The 12,916-nt window shown below is 46.3% G+C and overlaps 1 protein-coding gene across 1 annotated transcript in view; it reads right to left on the reverse strand.

The window, feature by feature from the left end:
• Positions 1-11,049, reverse strand: part of TMC2 (transmembrane channel like 2) — an 83,309-nt gene extending 72,260 nt beyond the window's left edge. The window contains exons 1-2 of the mRNA XM_024238970.3: positions 10,574-11,049; positions 7,662-7,814 (exon numbers count right to left, since the gene is read on the reverse strand). Of these exons, the coding sequence (XP_024094738.2) occupies positions 7,662-7,814; positions 10,574-11,049 (629 nt within the window). The remainder of the gene's footprint in view (positions 1-7,661; positions 7,815-10,573) is intronic.
• Between the last annotated feature and the right edge of the window lie 1,867 nt (positions 11,050-12,916).

Consider the following 12,916-nt stretch of genomic DNA (forward strand, 5'->3'; position numbering starts at 1 on the left):
GGCTGGAGTGCAGTGGTGTGATCTCAGTTCACTGCAACCTCCATTTCCTGGGTTCAAGCAATTCTCTGCCTCAGCCTCCTGAGTAGCTGGGATTCCAGGCACCCGCCACCATGCCTGGCTAATTTTTGTGTTTTTAGTAGAAACGGGGTTTCACCGTCTTGGCCAGGCTGGTCTTGAACTCCTGACCTCATGATCCACCCACCTTGGCCTCCCAAAGTGCTGGGATTAAAGGTATGAGCCACCGCGCCCGGCCAAGAGAAGGAAGTTATCGCCACACCACAGAGATCACATCAGAATCCCCTTGCATTTGCCTCTAGGGAGAACCTCATTGTAGTGAAAGTGCCCAAATCACAGTTTGAAAAACACGTAATGGTGGCCAGTGATGACTGCTGGAAGGGAAAGAGGTATATTGTGTGACTTTTAGTACCAGAGAGACCCAGGTGGGATACTGTGCCTCTTAGAATGGCAATTTTCATCTAAAACTGGGGATAATGTTCTGAGAATTGAATGTGTGTACGAATGCATACAATGTATGCACAGTTATTTCACTTATCAGGCAGTCACCCTTTCTCCTTTTGAGGAAACAGTAGCTCCTAGAGTGGGCAGGTAGTAAGGTTCTTTTTGAACCCAGGAGGCTAAAGTGAGGAATCCTCTGCTCTGCCAGGTGCCTGGCCTAGGAGCTTGGCAACATGGCCTTCCACAATGGGTACACTTTGAAGTTGATCCAAGACATCTACCAGAAATGGCATCTCCAAAAATTTCTCCCTGGAGAAGGAGATCAGATTCAAAATCACACATAATTTTGAGATGCAGAGGTAAAAATAGACATGGGGTGGCCTGCATTCGATGACATCCTTACAGAACTGTGCTCCCCATGCAGAATGTAAGGAGAATGTATCAGCCTGGTTGAAACCTGGAAGATACCTGGTTGGAGGTGGGGAACATAGGTGGCCAAAAGGAGGTGGCCAGACGTTGGAGGTAGCCAGAGGCTGAAGATGGTCTTCTTTTGTCCTGAAGCAATTGCCATTTTTAGTTGTGGAGACAAGGACCAAATAGATGCTGAGTTCACTGTAAGTGGACATTCCCTCCCTGCCTCTGAGGGGCAGAGTTCCTGGGGCTGGCAGGATAGGAAGAAGCTAAGGCCTGAGAATCCAAGGAGACCTATGCCTCTCTCACTGGAGTGTGTCTCCCCAGCAAATAGTGGGTCTCCTCCCCCTGGGCCTCCCTCCTGTCTCTTCCTAGCTTCTTCCCTTCCCCAAGGCTCCTTATCCTGGACTCAGGTTTAAGGCTCTCCAGCTTCTAGGTCTCTGACCAAGCTGGTGCCTCTGCCTAGATCTGTGCTTTCTGCCACCTCTCCTTGCTAATTCCTACACACCTTGTAAGACTCGGGCCAAGTGCCTCCTCAAGGGCCAATGGCAAATCCCCATTGCCCCTCCCCACAAGCAGTCTGATTGATTTACTGCCCCTCCCATCCCAAGGCACTGTCCCCTCTCTTGACTCGATGCTCTTGATTTCGGAGCTGTGTCTTCTTCATCATTTACTATTAATTCCTTTTTACATATAGCCAGTCTTTGGGTATGTTTGTTGTATAGCTTTTTAGTAGTTGCTCTAGGTGTTATACTTATTTATTATATTATCATATAGTCTACTTAGCCTTCAAAGTCTACTGGTGCTGATATTTTACTAGTTAGAGTGAAGTGTAGAAACTTTGCTTCTCCTTATATCCTTTTACCCTCCCCATTGATAATGTAATTGTCTTAAACATTTCCTCTACATTTATTGAGAACTACTTTATATGGTGTTATAATTTTTGCTTCAACTGTCAAATATATTTTTAAAAACTCAAGGGGACATTTTCCAATTTTTTTTCTACCATGTTCTTTCTTCCTTCCTAATGTTCTAAAATTCCCCTTTTTTTAAAAAAATCATATTCTTTCTTTCTGTTTAGAGAACTTCTTGTTGTCATTCTTATAGGGTAAGTCTGGTGACAAATTCTCTTAGTTTTCCTTCATCTGAGAATCTCTTGATTTCTCCTTTATTCTTAAAAGATATCTTCACTGTAAATATAGAATTCTGGGCTGACAATTCTTTTCATTCAGCACTTGAAAATTGTTATGCCACTTTATTCTGTCCTTCATGGTTTCTGATGATAAATTTCTTGTCATTATAATTGTGTTTTTTTCCCTGTAGGTAATGTTTTCTTTCTGTCTGACTGCCTGCAAGTTTTTAGAAGTTTGACTATGATGTGTCTTGGAATGAATTTCTTTGCTTTGGGTTTCTCCTGTTTGGGATTTGTTTTGCTTCTTGAATCTGTAAGTTTTGCCAAATCTGAGACAGTTTTAGCCATAATTTCTTTGAATACTTTTTCAGTCTCACTCTTTTTCTCCTCTTTTTCTGGAATTCCAACGATACTAATGTTATGTCTTTTATTATAGTCCCACACATCCTTGAAGTTCTGTGCATTTTTTTCCAGGCTATTTTCTCTCTATTGTTTAGACTGGGTAATTTCTCTTGTTCTATCTCCAAGTTCACTGAGTTTTTACTCTGTTCTCTTCATTCTGTTGTTGAGCCCACTCACTGAGTTTTAAAAATCTCAGTTATTGTATTTTTTTACTTCTAAAATTTCCAGTTTTCCCTCTTTATATCTTCTATTTTTTTCTGAGACTTTCTGTTTTTTTCATTTGTTTCATGTGTTCACAATTGCTCATTGAAGCATTTTTATGATGGTTGCTTTAAAACCTTTGTCGGGCAAGGTGTGGCTCATGTCTGTGATCCCAGTGTCTTGTGAGGCTGAGGTGGGAGGATTGCTTGAGCCCAAGAGTTCGAGACCAGCCTGAGCAATATAGTGAGACCCTGTCTCTACAAAAATAAAAAATAAAAATAAATAAAATAAAACCTTTGTCAGACAATTCTAACATCTCTGTCATCTTGGTGTTAATACCTGTTGATCATCTTTTATCATTTAGTTTGAGGCTTTCCTGGTTCTTGGTATGGCAATTGATTTTTAATTGAAACCTGGACTTTTGGATATTATAAGAATCTAGATATTATTTAAATCTTATGTTTTACCAGGCCTCCTCTGACATTGCTATGGTAGTTGAAGGTGATGTTGCCTGGTTACTTCCAGGTGGGGGTGAAAGCCCAGGTTCTTCATTTGGCCTCCTTTGACACCTGAGGCTGAGGAGAAGCTTCTTGTTACTGCTGAGCAGGGATGGGGTTCAGGCTTCTCACCAGGCCTCCACTCAAACCTGGTTACTTCCAGGTCGTGGTGAGAGTCTAGACTCCCCACATGGTCCTCACCGAAACCATGGGGAAAAGGAGGGCTCATTACTACCTGCTGGGGATGAAAATTCCTGCTTCCCACTCAGCCTTCTCTGACACACCCTGGTTAGGGGTATTGGGGCACCTTGCTTTGGCCTGGCAAAGGTGGGTATCCAGGCTTCCCCACTTGCCTTTGCTGCCAGGGTTGGCAGTGGGGGCTGTTGTTTTGTCTGTGGTATTTGGCTGGAGAACAGTTATTGTCCAAAAGTTTTCTGTCTGGCCAGTCTGTTTCTTTCCTGGTCCTTTGGCTAGAAATAGCAGATTTTTCTTGGGGCATTTTTTTTTTGGGCTGCATCCATTGGAGTTTTGGGGTTGCCAGCTTTTCCAATAGCCAGTCTGGGATATAGAAGGTAAAAAAGAAAATCCAAGGAACTCCATGCCCTGGTCATCCCTTTGGTCCTGAGGTTCTTAGCCAGTTTGCCTTCTTCTTTCTACCTTTTCAAATCTTCTTATATTTGCTTTAAATATAGCATTCAGGGTTTTCATTGTACTTAGTGGGAAGAATAGGGAAAAGCGTCTCTACTCCATCTACCTAGAAGCAGAAGTCCTCTAATCACTCTGAAGAAAGAAAGCAGTTTGGGTAGTTTTCTAAGACATCAGGCTTTGGACAAAGCTGAGAGACAGACCTGATTAATTCTATGATTAAAGCAAATATCCCCGATTCATGGGCACTAGAAGCTGTTATGCCAACTTCACATCCTACCGTGTATCATTATTGATAATGTCCACATGCTTCTCTGATTCATCTTTGTTGCCCAACCTCATCTCTCAGAGCTCAGCATAGTGTCAGGCATAAAAGATGTTCAAGCTTTAATAATAACAGTAATCGCCATTTATTAATTGCATATTATATGCTGGGCACTTAATAAAAATACTTTGAAATTGTTTGAACAACGCTGTGAGGTAGATGTTATTATTCCCATTTTACAAGTGAGAATTATTAGGCTCAGAAAGGTTAAGGGAAGGAAGAGACCCTGAGAGGGATTGGGTAGCCAACCAAAGTCTCCAGATGTGGCAGAGGTGTGAATTCAGGTTTGCCCCAACTCACTGCTGTTGCTTTTTATGTCCAGCCAGCCTTTTGTTTTCATATTTTTTTTGGAGACAGAGTCTCACTTTGTCACCAAGGCTGGAGTGCAGTGACATGATCTCGGCTCACTGCAACCTCCACTTCCTGGTTTAAAAAATTCTCCTGCCTCAGCCACCAAGCAGCTGGGATTACAGGCACACACCACTACGCCTGGCTACCTTGTATTTTTAGTAGAGATGAGGTTCCACCATGTTGGCCAGGCTGGTTTTGAACTCTTGCCCTCAAGTGATCTGCCTGCCTCAGCCTCCCAAAGTGCTGGGATTACAGGCGTGAGCCAGCACGCCCGGCCACAAGAAAGCACAGATCTTCTAGGCAGAGGCACCATCTTGGGTGGAGACTAGAAGCTGGAGAGCCTTAAACCTGAGTCCAGGATAAGGAGCCTTGGGGAAGGGAAGAAGCTAGGAAGAGACAGGAGGAGGCCCAGGGGAAGGAGACCCACTATTTGCTGGGGAGACCCACTCCAGTGAGAGAGGCATAGGTCTCCTTGGCTTCTCAGGCCTTAGCTTCTTCCTATCCTGCCAGCCCCAGGAACTCTGTCCCTCAGAGGCAGGGAGGAGATGTCAGATTTCTCCTCTGGCAGCTGAGGAGCCCTCAGGAATTGTCACGGTCCCTGAGACTTCCAGCCAGCTGGAGATCTCATTTCCATAGGCATCAAGGCTGCACTTTTTCCACTGTTAATAAAAGATGTGTTCTGGTGACACCTGAGTGAGAGTGAGGTTGTATTAGAGTGACAGATGGCTGTTCTGTCCTGCTGGCAGGAGAAGGAGCCCGGCTTGGAGGGAGCAGGGAGAAAGGATTCAAAAACAGGAGGCTGAGGGCCGGGTGCGGTGGCTCATGCCTGTAATGTCAGCCCTTTGGGAGGCCGAGGCGGGCAGATCATGAGGTCAGGAGATTGAGACCATCCTGGCTAACACGGTGAAACCCCGTCTATACTAAAAATACAAAAAATTAGCTGGGCATGGTGGTGGGCGCCTGTAGTCTCAGCTACTCGGCAGGCTGAGGCAGGAGGATCGCTTGAACCTGGGAGGTGGAGGTTGCAGTGAGCCGAGATTGTGCCACTGCACTCCATCCTGGGCGACAGAGCGATACTCCATCTCAAAAAAAAAAAAAAAAAGAGGAGGCTGAGAAGGAAGACAGCCCAGAGCTGAGTCTAGCTTCCACACTGTCACCACTCACCACATGGGACTATTTAAATTTTTAAAATTAATTTGTTATTTTATTATTTAATTGACAAATGGGCCAGGTGTGGTGGCCCATGCCTGTAATCACAATACTTGGGGAAGCTGAGGTGGGAGGATCGCTTGAGTCCAGGAGTTCGAGATCAGCCTGGGCAGCATAGCGAGACCCTGTATCCACAAAAAAATTTAAAAATTAGCCAGGTATGATGGCATATGCCTGTAGTCCCAGCTACTGGAGATGCTGTGGCAGGCGGATCACTTGAGCCCAGGAATTCAAGGCCACAGTGAGTTAACACGGTGGACTGGACTCCAGCGTGGGTGACAGAGCAAGACTCTGTCTCTTAAACATAAATTGTATATATTTATGGTGTATATGATGTTTTGATATATATATACATTATGAATTGTTAAATCGAACTAATTAACATATGCATTATCTCCCATACTTGTTTCTTGTATGTGGTGAGAACACTTATAATCTATTCTTAGCAATTTTCAGGTGTCTAATATATTGTTATTAATTATAGTCACTATGCTATATATAAATTTAAGTTTAAATAAAAGCTAAAACAAAAAAATCAGTTTTTCAGTTACACTAATCTGTTTTAAGCACTCAGTAACCACATGTGGTAGTGGCTGTGTGTTACACAGTGCAGATTTAGGCTGATTTCCGTCATTGCAGAAAGCTCTGGTGCTCAGCAGCACTGGCCTAAAGCAGAGGCCTGGAGGCACTACCAGGAGGTGTTTCTTCTTGCAGCCATATAGGAGATGACATAATAATTTGCAGGGCCATGGGGTAAGCTCTGTTTTCCTTGTCAGGGTCTGCCCAGTGTTGGTGCAGCTAGATCTTTACTGTGCCTCCTGGGGTAAATAGTGCCAAAACATGGCTGCCAAAGTGCTCTGCTTAATAAAGGGTGAGGAGTTTGACTTGAGCAATGAGGAAACTCAGGTATGAGAGGAGCCAGGGAGCATGGGCTTCCTACAGAGGAAACGGGGGGAGTATCACCCCCAATGCTGTGGCAAAGAAACAGAGGGACCTTGGGGAAAACGGTCATGTTGGATAGGAACTTTTTAGCAGAAACTCAAAAAGTATGTAATATGACTACCACTCTTATTTCTTTTCTTTTCTATTTTTTTTTTTTTTTTTGAGACAGTCTCCAGGCTGGAGTTCAGTGGCATGATCTCGGCTCACTACAACCTCTGTCTCCTGGGTTCAAGCGATTCTCCTGCCTCAGCCTCCCGAGTAACTGGGACTACAGGTGCCCACGACCACGCCCGGCTAATTTTTGTCTTTTTAGTAGAGATGGGGTTTCACCATGTTGTCCAGGCTGGTCTCAAACTCCTGACCTCAAGTGATCCACCCGCCTTGGCCTCCCAAAGTGCTGGGATTACAGGTGTGAGTCTACTGTTATTTTAAAACTGCAGCAAAGACCCCAGAATCATCAAATGCTCCGTGCATCAGCCTTTTGCATGGAAACCAAAGAAGTGGGTGAGTAGAAAACAGGAGTCGAGTGGCATGGGCAGGAGGCCTGTTGCTATTCACAGAGTGATATTCATGCTGCATGGGGGCCAGCTTGGCCTTGTGCCAGGCAATGGGGATGTGACAGTGGCTCAGACAGACCGTCTCCCGCTCACCATGCAAATCACGCAAGCGAGAGTGTGTACACATGGAGAGACACTGGGTGCTCCAGGAACATGACAGAGAGCTGCTCTTGAGGAGGAGGGGCTCTGGAAAGCTTCCGGGAGAAGGCATGTCTCTGTTGGGCTGTGAGGGAGGCACGGAAGCCACAAGATGAGGTGCGGCATGGGATAAAAGGGGCAGCCAGGCAGGGGAAGGCATGGACATAGGTGGGGAGTCCTCTGAGTCTTCCGTGGCTCCCCCTCCAGGCCCTGTGGTGCTGGCAAACAGCAGGGCTGCCTTGGCTCTCATGGGGCTCCCTGAGCGCTGTACTCCTCGCTGGAGCATCCCCCTTCACATCAAGCCGCTTTGGGGTAATGTGGAGGGAGGGGCTCCCATTCCCATCAGAAGGAGCTGTGGACATCGGAAGGCCCTGGTTGGTCCGCAGCCTGCTTACCTGAGCTCTGTCAGCTTCTTTGCCATGGGCCAGGGCTTGCTCCGCATGGTGGCAATGAGCTGCTTTTTTTCTTCCACCCGCTCCAGGATCCGGGCCAATTTCTCCTCAGACAGGGACTCCCCACCAGAGGCACTGGAGGCCAAGGAGGATGATCTGGAGGCAGAGCCAGGGCAGAGGCAGAGGGGAGTTGGAAAGGAGGTGGTGTCCTCAGGTGCTGCGGAATGAGGAGGAGCCCACAGGCAAGATGGCACTCCTGCCCCCTGCTCAGAAGCCATCAGTGACTCCCATTGCCTGGCAGCGGAGGCCAAAAGTCTGTCCTGTAGCCCAGGGCCCCGGAGGGCTGCCTCCCCATCCTCCATTTCTCTGAGTCCTCCCACAAACCACACGCCAGCTCAGTGCTCCCCAACAGAAATAGGACACAAGCCGCTTACTGCAATGCAAATTTTTCTAGTAGCCACCCTGAAGTGGTAAAAAGCAATGGATTAAAGCAATTTTAATAATACAGTTTATTTAATCAAATATATTAAAAACTGGAATTTAACCTGTAATCAATATAAAATTATTAGAGATATTTCAGTCCTTTAAAAAATACTGTCTTCAAAGGTCGGTATTCATTTTGTACTCATACTGCAAGGCTATTCAGATGTTAAACTTTCATCAGGTATATTTAATTTGTATTTATATTTCATAAGTTTATAGGTGGAAAAAGTAGATTTGCCCAAATTGTTTTAGACATACTTAAAAGATTCCCAATAACTGAATCAAGTAGCAAAATATGGTTTTCCTTTGATATTTGTATCTGCATTGACAACAGTAGTTTGTCTTTTTGTAGAAGAACTGTTTTGGCTTCAAAGTCAAATCAAATCAGTTTCAAAACTACATCCGTCCAAATTAAGTAAATTCACCAACTCGTATGTCAACTCAGTGGTATTAACACTGAGTCACAGTTAAATGAGAAATTCAGTTGCTCAGTCACACTGGCCACATTTCAAGTGCTCAGCAGCCACATGCAGCTAGTGGCTGTCGTATTGGACAGCAGGGCTGTGGAGAATTTCCAGCTGGGGACCTCTCCATCTCCCAGATAATACTATGTGCTCAATTGTGACAAAATCCAAGTGTCTGTGTGTGCTCCTTACAGCCTCCAGCCTATTCTGACTCCTTTAGTGATAAAAAATAGTGACTCTAAGCTGAGTGAGACAGTGCCCAATCGGGTTAAAGGAAAGGACTAAGGAAGGGTTATGGCTGGGCAGCCTGAGCGTGTTTCATAAATGGCAGTATCAGGGTGTGGGCTTGGGTTACTGCAGGTTTTAGAGACAGGTTTGCAGCAGCCTCAGGGTGTTTTAGCTTCTGATTAACTCCTGGGGAGCAAAGGAGAAGTTTTAGGATGCCGTTGAAGGTTGAAAAGCCTAGAACATGGAGTTTTTTTTTGTTTTTTTTTTGCCGTACTTCATGCACACCCAATCGATGATATCTGCCTTTGAGCCTCTGCGTAGGGTATTCCCACAGTTTAGGGTGTTGGACATTCAGTCATTGCTTATTTAGATTCCACCTGTTGTGCAAAGCCTCACTGGGATGTTCACCTTCTCCATGGAGGAACCCTGATGGCCCAGCACCCCAGGAATTCAGTGCTCCATCAAGTCCTGTCTTGCATGCATATTGCTTTCTGCCTTGTCTTAGGATTACCAATGCCTATGTGTTATCTCCTCTGCCACACTGTCAGTATCTAGGCAACAGGAACCAAATGTTTTCATCTCTCTAATGCTCTCGTATGGCCCTCAGCTGAAAATGACGTAAATGAGTCTGTGGCCCATTGGGATGGTACAGGCTCACTCTAAAGTTCAGGGCACCCAGAGCCCATTAACGGTGCATTCACGTTATTTTTAAATGGCCAAGGGCACGATGCACCCTTTACCTCTTTAGTTCATGTCTGGGAGCAACCAGACAGTAGACAAAGGCTCTAACCAAGCCAGGATGGTTGGCATGGCAACAGGAAAAAATCAGTGGCCTTGTTTAAGAGCCTCTCTGTAAAGGTGGAGAGGAAGATGGAGCACCCAACTGAGGCTGTGGGCAAAAAGGATTTGCTACAAACCACCGGGAAGGAACATCAACTCTTCACCATAATCCTAATTTTCCCAACTGTTGCAAAAGCCTTCCTATTCCTATCACAAGGAATTCTTAAAACAATATGAGCAACGAATAAGGCATCTATTATCCTCAATGATTGAAAAAGGGAGGCAAAGAGAGAGACACCTATTAAAATTGATAGCAAAAACACGAACCCCAAATCTTCACTTTCTGATGCCATAAGCTGGCCCTGTCCACTAACCCACACGTGCTAGTTGGTGCTAATGGTAATGGAACAAAGGAGGCAAAACAAATAAAACCTCCAAGCTCCAGAATTTCAGAGCTGGTAGCATCCTTGAAGGTCTCCTAGACCAGTGCCACATTTCCAGAATAGGAAACTGGCCCAGATCCGGAAGACGGAAAGAGGTGTGCTTAAGCCCTCGGATGGTTCCTGAATCTAATTTTGTTCATGTCTCTCAGCTCCTCCTCTTCAAGAGCTGGGGTGAGTCACCAGCTGAAATTCAGGGGACGCGGGATCTTGTCCCACCCTGCTGCCCTGTCACCTCATCACCCGCGCTCCGCTTCACCAGTGTGCCGTGAGACGCTGGGGTGGAGAGCCCGTGGCCACTCCACCTGCGAGGACCCGCGATCTTCACCCCGGTTCTGGGATAAAGAACCCATCGCAGAGTGGGGCAGTGGTAAGGGCTGGGAGACACGGAAGCCAGAGCGAGGGCACGGGCTGCCTCTCACTAGGGAGGGGGACATCAGTCCCTCATGGGGGAAGGAGAAGGGCCGCGAAGGAGCGGGAGCACGCGGAGCGAACGCCCAGAATCAGAGCCCCAACACACCTGGGTTTCTTCTGCCGCTTCGACTTCTCCTCCTTCCTCGGAATCTCCTTTTCCTTCTTTGGGGCTGCTGTGTGCTCCTTGAAGGAAGCCCTCTCGTCCCGCTTTCTCCTCCCCTCGCAGGTCCTCTCTGCCTTGCTCCGCTCCTGTTCCCCCAGCTCTTCTCTGTGTCTCCTGCGCCCTGTTTGCTTCCGCCGGGGAGACCCCGGGCTTGGGCTGCCCCCGGCGCGCTCCTTCTGGCTTCGCTGAGCTCCGCGCCTGCCTGGGGTCCCCTCGGCTTTGAGAGTCTGCTTGCTTGAGGATCTCCTTCCCAGCCTGTCACCTGCAGGGGCAGGAAAATGGACAGTTCTGGTTCCAACGGCCTCAGCCCCAGGAAAATGTCCCTGGCCGTGAGAAATCAAACGTCCAAGATGATTCCGAGAGCTTTTGGGCTCTGCGGGGCTCAGAACAGGACACCCCAAAATATGGCACCTTGGCATATTGAGTATTTTAAGCTGAAGGAAACTAAGAAAACCGCAGAAGCAGCAAGGTCACTCTCTGGCCTTCTCCCTCCCGTCTCCCTTGAAGACCTCCTGTGACAGGTGTCTTGCCCTATACCCAAGGAAAAGAAAGTCACATAGAGAGGCCAAGAGGAATCTGAACAAACAGGCTTTGCTACTTCCCCCTGGTTGATTACCACCACATCATACCCTTTTGTCCTCCAATCATAATTCTGCACAACTGTCCATAAAAATACAGTTTTCCCTGTATATTTGGGTCTTCATTTCTGTAGGCTCTTGTGTTCCTTAAAACTTACATTAAATAAAATTGGATGCTTCTATCTTGTTAATCTGTCTTTTGTTATTGGGGTCTCATCCACAAACCTTGCAATGGCTAAGGAAAAAAATCTCTTCTCCCTCTAGGTCCAAAGGCCTCCTATTCTGAAAGCTTCTGGTCTGGGTGAGAATGACTGCCTTGGTGGGGGCACACTTTCATCAGTTTTACCTCCAGGAGCCCTATCAAATTTTCACTGTGACGTCAGGAGTTGGAGACCACACTGGCCAACATGGTAAAACCCCATCTCTACTAAAAATACAAAAATTAGCTGGGCATGGTGGTGCGTGCCTATAATCCCAGCTACTTGGGTGGCTGAGGCAAGAGAATCGCTTGAACCTGGGAGGTGGAGGATGTAGTGAGCTGAGATCATGCCACTGCACTCTGGCCTGGGTGACAGAGCGAGACTCTGTCTTTAAAAAAAGAAAAAAAAATTAGCTTTGTGAGGTGGTGCATGCCTATGGGGATTGAAGGAAAATTCCCTGATGCTTCCAGGAGGAAAAACAACCATTTTGAAATATGCCCAGCGCATTCTGATCTTAACAAAGGTCTGCTCCTAAGGGAAACTATGTTTGCCAGAGTGAGCCTAGCTGACTGGAGTTTGACTAGAGCATAACTGACCTGGGGAAAGGAAAGTACCCACCTCTAGTCCCTTCAGGCTTTCCTGTCTCACCTGAGGTGGGGAAGGAAGCTGAGAAGCACTTGAGAAGGTCACAGCCCAGGGGCACAGGCTCACTAAAAGACTGAGATATAATTGTAGAACTATAGAACATTTTTTCTCCCCTCACACCTTACCACCACATCAATAGGACCCCTGTATAATGTCAGGGGATTCTAACAGAAAGAACTTCAAGGCTCAGATTCTATTTAAGAAGGAGTTTTGAGGGAAACCCTAAATGAATAGAGAAAACAGTAGCAAGTGCTTTAGGAGAGACTGAATCATCTGACACCTACGACTACAGCAAACAGTAAACATAGCCTAACTCCTATCCTGTTAAACATAACACTTCACATTAATGGCGTATTCAGTGAAGTTCCTTTTTTCTAGCACATCATCCTCAGCTTCAACAAAAAATTTACAAGGCATACTAGAAGCAAAAGACATAATTTGAAGAGACAGAGCAAGCATCAGAACCAGACTCAGCTATGACAGAGATTTTGGAGTGATTAGACTGGGAATTTTAAATAACTGATTAGGCCGGGTGCAGTGGCTCATGCCTGTAATCCTCGCACTTTGGGAGGCTGAGGCAGGTGGATCATCTTAGGTCAGTAGTTGGAGACCAGCCTGGCCAACGTGGTGAAACCCCATCTGTACTAAAAATACAAAAATTAGCTGGGCGTGTTGGTGCACGTCTGTAATTCCAGCTACTTGGAAGGCTAAGGCAAGAGAATCGCTTGAACCCGGGAGGTGGAGGTTGCAGTGAGCTGAGATCGTGCCACTGCACTCCAGCCTAAGCAACAAGAGCAAGACTCCATCTGAAAAAAACAAAATGAAATAAAAATAACTGATTAATATGTTAACAGATCTAATGG

This window comes from Pongo abelii, chromosome 21, assembly GCF_028885655.2.
Source record: "Pongo abelii isolate AG06213 chromosome 21, NHGRI_mPonAbe1-v2.0_pri, whole genome shotgun sequence".
Lineage (NCBI taxonomy): Eukaryota > Metazoa > Chordata > Mammalia > Primates > Hominidae > Pongo > Pongo abelii.